Source organism: Apostichopus japonicus, chromosome 10 (assembly GCF_037975245.1).
Source record: "Apostichopus japonicus isolate 1M-3 chromosome 10, ASM3797524v1, whole genome shotgun sequence".
Taxonomy (NCBI): domain Eukaryota; kingdom Metazoa; phylum Echinodermata; class Holothuroidea; order Aspidochirotida; family Stichopodidae; genus Apostichopus; species Apostichopus japonicus.
Genome location: NC_092570.1, coordinates 4,895,110 through 4,909,471, shown reverse-complemented (window position 1 = coordinate 4,909,471; position 14,362 = coordinate 4,895,110). Strand labels below are relative to the sequence as shown.

Genomic DNA, 14,362 nt, shown 5'->3' with positions numbered 1-14,362 from the left:
GTATCGCAATGTCTTCTATGCTAAGGGGTCTCAATTAATTGTCACAAGGGCCATAGATAAACATTGTGTTGAATAAGAGGCACAGTTGAAGAACCAAATCTCACTAGGCCTATACCTCGAAATTAGCACGATAATTCAGGGTATGCCGGAAGGGTGTCCAGGTGTTTAGGTCTATCTTTTACTGCTCGACTGGGATGGAAAAAGACAAGGCAGGACATATTTGCCGTCTTTCTTTCAATGTATATCTCTTGTTTATGTAGTGACATGGTTTCCATACTATAATTATAGCATGCATGGTACGATAGTATATTGTTCATTGTATTGCACCTGCTCTGTGGGGTGGGGATCGGGGTTCGAGGGATGAAAGGGTGACGGGCTATTTCAAAAAGAACGTTCACTTTCCATCATTTTCTTCCCGTTACCTGGTGACTATTTGGATGCTTGGGTGTACAATGCAGTCCATTTTTTTGTTTAACAAAACTAGATTATGAAAAGCGCTCTGAAGCACAGTAAAAGACGATTGTGCTTAATACTAAATAAATGCTTCGGTTATCTATTAGTTTGCCTTCAAGTTGGATAGTCTTTATTATTCAGATCATACCACGTGATTCAACCCTTTAGTTTAATTTTCTCTAGAGCTGATATATTCCAGATGTCCTTTTATGTATCTTCATGTATCACCCTTTGTATTGGTTTTGGTGAGTTTCACTTGTGATCTACGGTGCTAAAGGGCCTTAAAAATGCAAGTTTGCACGCATACATTTGTGGGGGAGTGATAATTTAGTGAACTCGTATCCAAAGAAACTGTTCATATGTGCTTCGTTGATTTAATGAACGCTACTAAACATCCTTTTCATTTTCTTCAAGTTCACTCAAGTGTACTGTTTTTGATATTTGGGGTTTGAAAATGGGGTTTACAAAAAAGTATTTCCGTTTTTTGCTTTCCTTTTGCTAACTAGCCATAAATCAGTGTAAATATTATAACATTGGTATGACTTTTTGCCTAAATTTTCGTACTTTATTCTTCTTTTCTTATGATTCTACTTTCTTTATCTTTTATGCAAATAATCGGTGATAAAATAACAAATTTTAATTATAAAATATTATGAAAATTATCGTTGTTTTTTCTGTAAATTTGCTTTGCTTTTTTTTACATTATTAACCTTTAATTAATCATTTGTAAGCAGATTATGTTAGAGGCATTTGCCTTTGTTTTCATTTCGTGGATGCAATTTTTCATGGAATTATTTTAAAAGCGGTGTCAGAAATATTTTGGAGTATGAAGAACCATTAAGGATCAACATAATACATTGTTATGTAAAAGACCTCATGAGCGAAAACCATGCACTCCAAGCTCATACACTCATTCTGCTTAATAATTTGAACAAGATTTTATGTTTGTAAAAGAAAATGCATACATTATATAGTGTATTACGTATGTGCGAATTTTGTATTTACATAATTACCTCGTATGTAATACATATGTGAGTGTACACGATACGTGTTTTCTATTGAAACATTTGGTTTTATTACCTATGACAAGCATGGAATTACGTAAGCCTATACCCTAATTTGGGCTCATGTGTGTATAGGCTACGGTGGCCGTGATGGGACATACGACTTACTTTTTACTTCATAACACGACGTATACCTATCTCGACAATTTCACGGATGGTTGTACCGGATGTCATGTTATTGTAAATTGACAAGTCAACAAATATCCTTGTTTTACTTCTTTACTTCTTATCAAGATTACCTAGCATCTCGACAAATTTACAATTTGTGTCAAGATAATGTTAACATGGATTCATGTGATAATGGATTAACTAGATAATTTGCCCATATTTTGTCAAGATGCCAAGTAAGTGTAATTGGCAATTCGATAATTAGAATATAGGCCTAGTTCTGATACTAGTTGTCAGCATAACTGTACATCAGTAACTCAAGAATGTGACTGGCATATCAAGATAATGTTAATCGTAGGGCGGCAAATCGACAAAAATATACAAATTTGTGATGATGTCATGTTATTGTTACACAGTAACTATACATCTCGTATGTCCCTTCATGACCACCGTACTTTAAGTTTACCTGGATGGGATTATCTTCAAACTTGAACAAGCTTTTCTGTCCCACCCTCAAAGCAGTTTTCATCGCCAGGCTAGTTTCTTCTCTAATTTTAAACTTCCATTTGCAAGATGAAAATTCAAGGATTTATTTTTGATGGGGTGGGGGGGGGGGGATCTTTCAACGACAAACAATTGTGGAAAATACTAATTACTTAAATCTATCTGTCTGAAAGTCATTCTCAGCGTTTTGAACTGTATCCGCGCTGAGATGAAACTGCTTGGAAGACTAATAATAATTTACCCCAAAATAAGAACAGTTATGCATGAGATGATAATGATACATAATGATCCCGTAGAACTGCATTGATCAAATAACACAGTAATTAAACATAGCCTAGTATATAACGTTACTTTGTTCGCACATGCGCTGTTGTTATAGTTGCTTGTTAATCGGAAAGATTACGTAATTAGGTCACTTAAATCGGAAACTGGGCTATGCAGTTGAACAATAACCGAATCTGTGTCGTTTTTTACATTGCTTAGACCTAACTGTAATGTTTATGTCTTCTGTATTAGCGTTTAACAGATTGTCCGTTAATATAACCGTAAATAGGAATTTAAAATGGCGAAGAGTAGGCCCGCATCAATTCAGCACGATCGTAATACGTATGGGGAAAAATCAAGAAGTGAAGGGTTGTCATATCTAGTTTGTTTTTTACTAGTGTTGTGTGTGACTCTGTCATCGTTAGTACCTCTAGCATTTTATAAGATATATCACCTGGAAAGAATGATGGTTTCGAAGACTGAACTTCAGACAATCTTGGAGCAGCACGAGAAGACAGATAATATCGAACAAGAAGACACCAATATTTCCCTGATGGTAAGACAATTCATGGTACAAAGATTATCTTTTTGAACAGGGGCCCTAATTTATGCTGCTTTCAATTTCTGATCTGGATCAGTAAAATAATGACGGCTAATTTCTGCTACAACACACTTGTTGAGATAAACTTCCTAGCAAATAAACATATGATAAAATAGGTTTAGGATTATGACAATGATGAGAGCCATCACCCATTCCCTACAGGGAAGGTTTTTTGTAAGCTACATATGTTTGGAACAATGCCGAATTGAGTATTGAGGCAACATTTTTTTAGGGCAAGTTAGAAATTGCCTGTGAATTTCATTGAAATGGCAGACCACCAATGTAATGTTTTCAGCTTTGTTTTTATTGGCCCTGATTTAGCTTCACAGTGAAGTAACTGATAAATATGAGGGCACCTACGACAACTTGATTGAAGGGGCACGGTAATGGATGACTTTTAAGGGCATTGTATAAGTTAATTGAATAGGGGCACTGACTTAAAAATGACGTTGTTTAGGTCGAGGCTGTTCAAGGCACTAAAAGAAACCTTCTTCACGGAGAATTGGTACACTCTCAGCCCCTGGGACTGTGGCCTTGTAATCATGTTAAATGTGTTTCGGTGAAGAGAACATCGAGCGCAAAGACCGATAAACTAGCGTTTTGAATCCTTTATAGATATATTCTCAGTGTTTAATCTATAGGAATCCCTTTGTGTATGACTCAAGGCTATATATAGTTCTTCGGCAACACAACTTAAGTAGTAATCCAGCTATTCACTAATGAAACTATAGACAACAATGCATTAACCAATCAATAGAATCCTGTAGATTATTTTCTGGTATACCTATACTATTTGTTTTTTGTGTGACATCTCACATCCAACGGTGCAAACTGATAGAGGCAATTAACGAGGGGGGGGGGGGGCGCAACAGGCGCGCGCCCCCCTATTGGCCGTCACCAAAAAAAAAAGTTTAGCCAAAAAAAAATAAAAAAATTGATGACGACCTTTAAGTGAGATGTCGGTGATCGCTCAACCCCCTCCCGTATGCTTTATTTTTTGTTTGCCAGAAAAAGGTTCTGGCGAAGTTCGGCGGCATAATAGTTTTAGAAACATAGATGGTAATTGTGTTTGTATTATCACTATTAACACTAAGTGACATGCCAGCCATACTAAATTGTGCATTTTGGGTCCATATTTACTGGAAATGTTGCTTATTGGTCGAAAAATGGATCACATATGGCCATGGGCGGCGATCCTGGGGGGAAGGGGGGATATATCCCCCATGAAAATGGGTGGAGGGGATGTAATACACCATATCCCCCCCCCCCCCACCAAATGCCAGGGATAAGAATATTTTCATGCCTACATTTATGCATCATCGTTAATGTACGGCTCTTTTTTAGATTCATTTCTCGCCTACCATAAACGCAGTGCGATCTTTTCAAATAAAGCGTCTTTATAAAGCAAGAATAGTTGACTGTAGGCTTCATTGGCCCTATAACAACAAAATGTATTATTGCGCCCACGGTATTGATATAGTACATATATGCACCCTCATAGTATTCATATAGGCCCTATAGTAGTCCTACACACGTACTTGTTCCCTCGAACAGCTGAGAATCTCATGTTACCAGGGTAATGCTTAATACACGTTTCACCTGGATGCCCTAGCAATCGGTACCTAGGAATGTAACTATGTGTAATTGTGTATTGCATGTGTATAGGACTATAATAGCCTGTATGAGGCCATTTTCTTCATCGAATAATATAAAAGAGCTCTCGAACGTTCTAACGTTGCGCCTGAAACAAGATTGACAGGGGCAATTTTCCCAAATAACACCCGAAATTAAAAAAAGGTATTTTGGATCCTGACTATGAGATATTTCGGACATGACATCCCTATTTTAAAGTTGGGTATATGCCGCTTGGAAACCTCGGGAAGTGCCGTTTCCGGCCATCTAGAGGGTTTGTTAATCCCAAAATTTTCTTGTACGCTTCGCGCCAACTCATGGTGGCGCTACGCTTCGATAGTCAACAAGGTCATATCCCCCCCCCCCCCACTCGGAAGTAAGGATCGCCGCCCATGCATATGGCACCATTTTGCATTTCAGCCCTTCTTCGAAAGCAAAAATTGTCCACCCCTCCCCTTAGACACATCCCCCAGGACGGCGATCATTCATGCCTGACGCCCCCCCCCTATTGGAAAATCCTGGATACGCCCCTGAATTAACCATTTAATAACTATACTTAACTAGTTACGTTCAGTAAGCTAAATACAGACTGTGGCCTCGTGACATTTTTTTTTTCAAAACAAAAAGTACTGTTAAATCGTTGCACAATTAATTAGAATGGAACGTTTATTGGAGTGTACCGATAATTAACAGCTTTATTTGATTCGGAAAATTTTCGTCACTCATACACTTTTCAAGTACAGAGCTTTATGAATAGGTTGAATTTTCAAGCACGGTATGTTATTGAGAGAATTCATATGAGAAATGGAACTTGTTATGTAACCAAACATGAATATGCATGCGACCATTCACTGTTGCATCGTCCACTGCAACAATGTGTTGAACAATATTACAGGCTTCCAAAGGGGTTTGTGATACCTCACGTCATGTAACACCTCCTATATTGAAAAGGAGATATTATATATATACATATTTAAAGTTTGTGCGATTGCCATTTCAGGAAGTAAACATTAAATCTCACAGGGTCGCCAGAGCAAACCAACGGTGTACCTGCCCTCCAGGTAAGCTTCAATCTATGTTCCTGCATCTTCCTACACACTGTGACGTCATCCTCATAAAAACATAACATTCGCTATGATATATCACATGATGTAATGTAAATTATGTATCGAATATTGAATATCTATCTTACAAGAACGTTAATAATGTTTCAGTCAAGTTGTCAATAACACCCCCCCCCCCCCCAGTGAAAATGATTTGTATTTTCATTGATTTCATTGATTTTTATTGATAAAGAATTAAAATATATTTGACATTCAATGCCCATATAAGGCACCCATTTTAAAGCTGGGTTAAATTGATAAAGAATGTAATCAATGAAAATGTATTTCAATGTGAATTTATGTACTCAACCAAAACCCTTATACCCGTGGCCTTTCTCAAACGAGAATGACAAACGCACAGGTTGTAAATTTATAGTTTGTTGATGGTTTCAGGTCCAAAGGGTGACCCAGGTCCTAGAGGGGAGAGAGGACGCAAAGGCCCGGACGGCAGAAAAGGTGACGTTGTAGGAAATGTTCCTCCATCTATATCCATAGTATTATTGCTAGGTATAAATAAAACATGACAGATATTCGGTTTAGGTTTTTAAACTGTATTGTAGGCCAATCCAAAACGTTTCAGAGTACCGTTCGTAATAAGATACAGTGTGAATGCTACAGAAACGTTTCTAGCCAAAAAGTCTAGTATCAAAGTTTTGTCTATTTATTTCTGTTTGATTGTTGTTTATTTGTTCTTTGTTTGTTGTTGTTTGATTTGTTGATTTGTTGTTTGGATGGCTTTGTTAGTGTTACTAAAACAAAGTGCAATGATTTTCATTAGTTTGCAAGAACACTCAAAAGGGGTGTAAAGTATTATTGTTCGGTTATTTTAGTGCTGGTATCAAAATTTCATATTTACAGGAAAGGAAGGTGACATGGGTGGAAAAGGAGAGCGAGGCACCGATGGACTGAAAGGTGAGCTTGGTGATAAAGGTCAAATGGGACTTCCGGGACCTAGAGGAATATCAGGTAAACTGTTTTATATTTTAAGTAACAACAATCATTTCATAATTGTGGTTTATAGTGTAATATAGTTTATTTTGCTTAATCTAACTATTGAATTAAAAGTAAAGGGTATAGCCTCAAGGTAATTGTAGTGTACAAATTGCCTCTCCCATCCCCTCCCCCACCGTCACCGCCCACCCCCCCATTCCGTCTTACCTTCTCGTTTTTCCTTGTTGCCTCCGTCCCCTACTCCACCTCGCATAAGTGATCGATTCATTGCAATTGCAGGAATACTGCTATATTTTGCAGTACATTTTATAATTAAGCAAACCTTGCAATTATTCATGCATACATATAGTTACTAATGCATGTAGATACTGGCTGTTTACATATAAAGTGTTCATTAAGTTTGTAGTGTTTTCTGGTTACATTCGCAGGTCCAATGGGTCCTAAAGGGGAGATAGGAGGTCGCGGATATGACGGCATTAATGGAACGAAAGGATCAGAAGGTCTCAAAGGAGATATGGGTGCGACAGGTACTCCTGGTTCACCTGGAGAAGCTGGCTCGGATGGTCAGACCGGACCTCCAGGTCCGAGAGGTCCACGTGGACACCAGGGCTTGAAAGGTATGGAACTAATTTTTTTGATGGATTAAACTTATAATGTAGCATTTTGTAGTTCATTTTAATATATTTGTCGCTTTTGTAGATTTGAACAAACTCCCATTATAGCAATGTAATTCCTTAGCGTCACTGAAGTGAAGTTTCATTTCAGTGAATTCAAAGGCAGAAAAAGAATGTGAAACCGTCCAGTTTGCTTTTTACCTGTGATAAATACCAACATGTCTGGGCGACGAAATTTTGGAAGTCGAATGAAATTTTTCTTATTATTCTTATTATTAAATTTCATTTTTAAAACTACATGAACAATGCAAAAACTGATTAGAAAATTTAATAAAAATGAAAGAAAGAGTGAAGAAAGTTTTTAAGATTTTTTTATATTTATTTTGGCTCTTTTCCATTGTTTCATAATTATTATTATTTTATGTTGAAAAATGTAGGAGTAGTTCTTGGTTTGATAAAGTAAAAAATTATATGATTCTCGATTGGTTGCGCAAACTTGAAGTTCAAACTTGCTTAACTTTTTTATCTTTCGTTTACAGGAGAGGCAGGGGTATCTCCTCCTTTACCCTCCTTGGAGCAGATTGAATCCATAATCATAGCCAGGTTACCTTCCAATCTAACACATATTGGTACTTCAATGATGGACGTTATACATTTGGTTGGAGTTCCCGAAAATGAAGCATCCGGATTATCAAGATTGGGTAAGCCAACTTACAAAATTAATGCCGCACTCAAATAGTGAGAAAATCACTCTTCGTGACAATTTAACCAGTGATGCGAAGGAAACATCTAAAGAGCGCGAAAGTAAATTTAAGTAACGCTTTTAATATTACAGATGTCTAAGGTTGGTGGTAAAAGGGCGTCACTCTATCAGATGCGTAGCTAGACTTCTGTGTTTAGGGATCCCCAATACTTTTTAGGGGGGCAGGCATGATCTATTTTCTACGAAAACAAATTCTGACAATGTTTTGGGGGCCTGACAGATATTTGGGGAGAGTAGGAGCCCACCCCCGTGGTTACGTCACTGAACTCTAAGGATACCAGAACCTATAGCGAACCCATCACATCCAATTTTGGAAAGCAGAATCCAACAACAACATCTCTACGATATTGATCCAAGGTCTGCACGTTGGTTTAGTGTCCCGAATCAAGTCCGAGTATATTTCCGAGTGACCGAGTCTATACAACGCTATACAACGCCCCCCCACCCTTGAGCATATTTTTTACATTTTTTTTTAAGGTTTTTATGATATCGCTAGTATTTTCAAAAGAGAAAATGCTAAGATGCAACTAACAAGGCATGGGAAGTGCCATTTCCGGCGATCTGAGAGGCATTTACAGCCAAAATTTTCTTGTACGCTTCGCGCCAATGATGGTGGCGCTACGCTTAGATAGTTTGCAATGCAGAATCTACAGTTTCGCCCCTCCCTTGGCAAATTCCTGGCTACGCGCCTGCTCCCAGGTTTCTTGACCATCTGGTATAAATGTTTTAGTATATATAGTGTATTGTCAGATATAAGTTATATACAAATTGAAGAGTATTACTCGCCATCTTCATCTTTAATAAAAGAATCAAATATTTCTTTTCAGATGTTCACGGAACCTTCAAATCTTGGGAAGTTTCTGTTTTATCAGTCGGATTTCAGCTTCTTGAAGACGGCAACGTCACCGTTGCAACTGACGGCAAATATTTCATATACACAAATGTAAGCTAGAATCGAATCAGGGAAAGTCATTCTGAAATTACAATTTTCATTAAAGACAAGGTCCCGGTGGATTGGTCTACGTGACCAGGTCGGAACCCAATACGACGCCAGGTTGAGGTACCAATTGCAAGGCATCGATTTCAATTAAGGCGGAAGTGCCAAAAGTGCTATAACTTCGTCCGAGGTAACAAATGCACTGCTTGCTTCAAGGCACAACGCCACCATAAAGTTGGATATATAGTCAGTCGTTTGCATCATTGAGCCGTTAGAAATTATGCCCCGGTCCGCCCCTTGGTAATGTCGTTTTCTACCCCCCCCCCCCACCCGGCCCATTCCGTCTAATATCTGAACATTGGCGTGAACATGCATATAGGCTGTGTATTCAAGGATTTTTTGGCGACAAACAATTTGAAAAGGATAGAAAATATTCGACACTTCTAGTGAAAAAGCCCATGTCAATATCTTGAGATATGGTTGATTGAATGTAACATACTTTTGACTGGCTAAACCTTCAACTACTCCAACAAGTTGGATCAGATTAGGGGGTCTCTGAAGTCATCTGGGCAAATGCTCTTCACAAGCTTTACTTATAGGCTATTATAACCTTCTTCTTGATTTATTCTTGAACATGATTCATCTGTATTGTTTGCTTAGTTAAATTTACCAGCAATTTGGCTAAGCAATCAACTTCAGCCCCCAGAAAGTCCGTTGAATTGGCTAGGTATAGTGATGGACTGCAGCTGTAGTTGACCTGAAATGATTTCTTCTTTTCTACAGGTTTTGTTTTATGATACGAGTTCGTACTACGGAGCATCAACGAACATCAATGGACAAACGTTCACTCAATGTGTCGGTTCACGTTCGTCGGTCCACGCAAGATTTGGACCTTGCTCTTCCAGTGGCGTAGCGAATCTGAAGGCGGGAGATAAGGTTGGAATCGTGGGAAGCTTTCCTCTACGAACTGTTGATATGAGACCCGAGGCAACATATTTTGGTATTATCAAACTTCAGTGACCATCACATCACACTGAAGGCTAAAAGAACAGTTATAGGCTCGAAAATATTTTCATGACATGAGTTAGACAGTCAATATCTGTAATGCTGCCTCAATACTGCTTCTACAGTACACATATATTTAATTCCACCACGTTCTAGATCGACAGTCCGCAAATTATGGGGTGCTCATGAAAGTGGGTCACGAAAAATTTTCGACGGGTCGCAGGAGTTTCTTCAATGGGTAGGAAGTTGGTGGGTCGTGGCTCAGTCCGCGTGCACGTTCTATGGTCGTAGGCCTATATAATTGTTTGCGGGCCGCTATTTTATATCGATTCAATGAGCTTCTCATATACGAGAAAACGATATGGAAAAGGAGACGATATGTAAAATTTATTATCATTGTTTCTTGTCCTCTGAAAGTCATCCTTCCGTTGCTTTCTACGAGGAGTGACAAATTCGTCGTTATTTATTGCAAGTTGTTTAAATTGTTATATTTAACGAGAATTGAACTCAATTGTTGAAAAAGTTTATGATAGTAGATCCCGACAAATATATATGGTTTAAAATGCAAGGACTCATTTAAGCGTCGAATTTTGACTCCATCCCAATTAACATGGAACTTTCCCTAATTGCGAAAAGTTCATGTGCAAAAACGTAAAAAAAAACGTAAAATCTCATTTGGAGCACCAAATTGCATCTAAGGCCAGGTGAAAATGCAAAATTATATACAAAATGGAGTGGATGGGTTGAAGTGTGCTATATTGCACCAAATTGCATCTGAGGCCACCTGGAAATGCAAAAAAAATTCCAAAGGGAGGGGGACACCCCTCCCCCAGGCCGGCCATCAGTCTTCAGCCCCCCCCCCCAATCAAAAGTACCTTCCTACGCCACTGCTATACTTTGTCGGGATGTTGTGTGTCAAGATATTATCTTGACCTTGTTGTCATTTCAGTGTGTTATTAAACCCCAGTAGTGCATCTTTTTTATGTGCCATATTTCGTGTTTTTTTTCTTTTCTTTTTAAGGGGCGACTCTAAGATTTACAAAATATGTCAAACGACATATTCTGATATATGTTATATCTTTATCATTGACTTTGATATCCCTTTCAAATGCAACAACTTTTTTTTCATTTCTTTACTGGTAATCTGCAGTTTCGTTTTTTTTTATTTTTTTATATATATATTTGGGGGGAGAGGGAGGGGAGAGATAGAATGTTGTGATAGCTGTTTGCAAGAACATAAAATTCAAAGGTCCAAAACAAAAGAAGAAAAGCATCTGCATATTCATTTCTTCATGAAACATAAAACATATTTCTCTTCCCATTAACAAATGTAACAAAATAGATGAAGAACAAAATACAATATATTCTAAAACTCTGGAATACATGGATAAGTTTGCTAGTCAATGTCAGTTACCAAACAATTATATAAGGTATTCTTGCCTGTATTTAATTGTTCCATACTAACCAAAGAGAGACCAGGTGAGCCTACATTAAAAGTGTGAAGTCATCCAATGTATCAAATACCGGTGTATCTAACATGCTGTGAATGTTCTTTGAAGACAATCCCAAACTACTCTTTGCTTCTCTCTTATTAATCATCCCATCAGACTTTCTTTCTATTAAAGGCCTTTGAAGTGGTTCCTCCAGACTAAAAGAGTAATCTAAGCTACTGTCTTTTAAAATACTTGGAGTGAAAGAGTTCTCCTCAGTGAGTTCAGTACAAATGACTGAGTTAAATACATTTTCTGAATTTCCTTTCTCTTGCTTTTGATTTGGATAAAAGTCCAAAACACTGTCAATGTTGGTGTTTAGTTCACTTGTCATCCCACCTGTTGCTGATATACAACTAGAATTATCGCGCATAAAGTTGCACTCGCCAAGCGGATCTCTGGTAAGACTGCTTTGTGGATTCTTCTTGATGCAAACAAGGTTTTCAGACACAGACAGATCATCTGTGGAGTTCGTTTGTGATGATATTGTCTGATAGTTCTCTGACAAAGAACAATTCTCAAAATATTTGGGATGCCTTGATAGTTTGTCATCATCGCCATCATCATCTTGAAATCGAGGTTGTTTACTGGATGGAGATTCATCAAAACAACCTTTCCTTTTACCTCTAGCGTTATGAGATATGTGTTCATGTTTAATGTGAGCTTTTCCTTCAAACGAGTTGTGGGCATTAAAATTTTGCCATTGTTTACAGTCTTGCTCACTGCACCCTACATAATCAGACAAAATCATACCGCAATTTTCATCTGACAACTGTTTAGAATCAATTTTTGGTACAGACGAAAGCGTGTTCTTCTCTTTTGACGAAACTAGATTTCCATTTTCAAAATCCTCTTCATCTGAGTGAAATTCGTTTTCTTTATCTGCTCCCTGTGTCTGGTGCAGTAGTTTTACTCTTGCTGAGTTTGTGACATCTTCTGAAACTGAGTGATTCCTGGTTGTGACTAAGTTTTGAATGTCCAAATGTGTATCATGCTTCCCTGTTGTCTTTTTAACTGTATCTTCATCTGTATAACGCATAGACAGAAAAGGAAGACAACATGCAATTGATTGTGTTTAATACATATAAAAGTAGGTTCTTTTAGGTTAGGAAACAACATTAAGCAAACAAAAATGCTAAGTGTTTGCATGACAATGATAGTATATATATGAGAACAGTCCTTCCCCCACCACTTTAATCTGCCTTGCAATCCAATAGCAGCATTGTCTGCTTAAAACAGGCTCGACATCAATGCTGACATTAAGTACTTTTGCATATAAAAGTATAGCAGTTACAGGGCATAAAATCCTACTAGAATCTTCAGTAGATTTGTGAGATATCCGCCAATCTACAAACTTCCATTGCAAATGAAATACACAAGTCAGGGAATAATTTACCCGGTATCGCATGGCAAATATGCTATGCAAAATGGGCAAACTGTTATACAAGTGCAAAGGTGTATAGATATATTTTTACACAGAAACCACAGTATATTGTAAAGGAACACTCAGAGCCTTCAAAACTGCTATAAACTTTGAGTACTAAAGTAATCGTACGTTACACATAGTAAAGGACAGATTAATTCTATTTGCGTAGAGATATAACTAGATAAGTAAGAAATCTGCTATGAGGATCAATCATCACTGTGGTTATAGGTATGCTAGATATTCAAATATGGTCACCTTTGGTCAAAATTCTTAAACTGGTTTATTACAACCTTTGAGGAACTTTTCCTCATGGGGACTCCGACATTCAGTCATCTTTTGTGTTCCTTAAAAATGTCTGAGAACAATTTGGAGAGTGAAGACCTCCAGGAAAGTACTTATAGAAAACTTCTAGCAATTTAGCGTGCTATAATTTGGGGCCTATACACACTACCTTTAAATGATAAATAGCAGTTCTGCATGCTGAATGATGCATGGCCAAATCATTGTTTCTTACAGTACCTTTGCAAAGAATGGGTGTTGGCTTGAAGAACATGCTCAGAGTACTTTGTTTTCCCCCAATCCGAGGGTTTGGAAGCGTCGCAGACGTCTCACCAAGTACTGTCCGAGACCTTTTAGGTTTCAAACCATAGCATGGTAGAATCCTTTGATCAGTGCTCCCTTCCTGTTCAACACATGATAAAAGTAATAGAAATTTGTAAGTCTTTGCAGTCAGCAATTGCTTTAAACAGTAGGACTGGATTTCAAATGACATTTTCAGTTTCATGCATATTTATAAGATCTAGTCTTTAATACAATCATAACCAGAGGCAGATTAACTAGGCTAAGGAATATGGTATGTTATTTAACTTCCTGACTAAGCACCTGTTATTGTGGTTATCTTGTAATGTTGTACTGATACAAACTACTATTTTAATCTGATTTTTTTTCCCCGTTTTTTCTTTCCGGTCTTACCTGTAATTTGCTACGTCCTTTAGCACTCAGCCAAACTCCACACTGTTCTTGAATGTGAGGCTTTGACTGTGACTTTCCCTTTCTTGCCATGGCTGCTATTTTCCACTCTTTTGGCTCACAGTATAGGATGTACCTTAACCATAGGCTGGGTCAGTCATATGTGTCTAATGTTACTTATTATAACACCCATATGAATACAGTGTAGACTACAGTACGTAACATAGCCTAGGCCCTATAGGCTAGGCTTCGTATAATAAGGCCCGCAACCATGCAGCGTAACTTCAAATTTCGCGCCACAGACGACGATTTTGATGAGGCAAAATACGAGCGTCCTTCTCACAACAAACGTCTCTTTGGCAACTAATTTTACAAGTTAATATTATTTTGATAATGATACTAGTGTAAAATTGCAGTTAAACACGAACAGGATCACTGGGCAGAGATGAATTGACCCGAAAAAAATAAAGTTATTATT

The 14,362-nt window shown here is 37.8% G+C and overlaps 2 protein-coding genes across 2 annotated transcripts; one reads left to right on the top strand and one right to left on the bottom strand.

Moving 5' to 3' along the window:
• Nucleotides 1-2,246: 2,246 nt before the first annotated feature.
• LOC139975167 (uncharacterized) lies at nt 2,247-11,132 on the top strand. Its single transcript, XM_071982831.1, has 8 exons — nt 2,247-2,949; nt 5,627-5,687; nt 6,123-6,185; nt 6,588-6,695; nt 7,109-7,297; nt 7,834-7,995; nt 8,885-9,000; nt 9,778-11,132. The coding sequence occupies exons 1-8, from the start codon at nt 2,692-2,694 to the stop codon at nt 10,012-10,014; spliced, it is 1,194 nt and encodes a 397-aa protein (XP_071838932.1). The 5' UTR covers nt 2,247-2,691; the 3' UTR covers nt 10,015-11,132.
• Nucleotides 11,133-11,280: 148 nt separating this feature from the next.
• LOC139975163 (uncharacterized) lies at nt 11,281-14,339 on the bottom strand. Its single transcript, XM_071982823.1, has 3 exons — nt 13,888-14,339; nt 13,435-13,597; nt 11,281-12,515 (listed from the first exon to the last, which is right to left on the bottom strand). The coding sequence occupies exons 1-3, from the start codon at nt 13,975-13,977 to the stop codon at nt 11,485-11,487; spliced, it is 1,284 nt and encodes a 427-aa protein (XP_071838924.1). The 5' UTR covers nt 13,978-14,339; the 3' UTR covers nt 11,281-11,484.
• Between the last annotated feature and the right edge of the window lie 23 nt (nt 14,340-14,362).

Excerpts from the sequence above, each read along its gene's own strand:
- LOC139975167 (XM_071982831.1), top strand. The coding sequence starts at position 2,692 with ATGGCGAAGAGTAGGCCCGCATCAATTCAGCACGATCGTAATACGTAT. Across the intron at positions 7,996-8,884 it reads ATCCGGATTATCAAGATTGG|ATGTTCACGGAACCTTCAAA; the intron begins GTAAGCCAACTT and ends ATTTCTTTTCAG. Across the intron at positions 9,001-9,777 it reads AATATTTCATATACACAAAT|GTTTTGTTTTATGATACGAG; the intron begins GTAAGCTAGAAT and ends TCTTTTCTACAG.
- LOC139975163 (XM_071982823.1), bottom strand. The coding sequence starts at position 13,977 with ATGGCAAGAAAGGGAAAGTCACAGTCAAAGCCTCACATTCAAGAACAG. Across the intron at positions 13,598-13,887 it reads AAGGACGTAGCAAATTACAG|GAAGGGAGCACTGATCAAAG; the intron begins GTAAGACCGGAA and ends TGTGTTGAACAG. Across the intron at positions 12,516-13,434 it reads AACACCCATTCTTTGCAAAG|ATGAAGATACAGTTAAAAAG; the intron begins GTACTGTAAGAA and ends TGCGTTATACAG.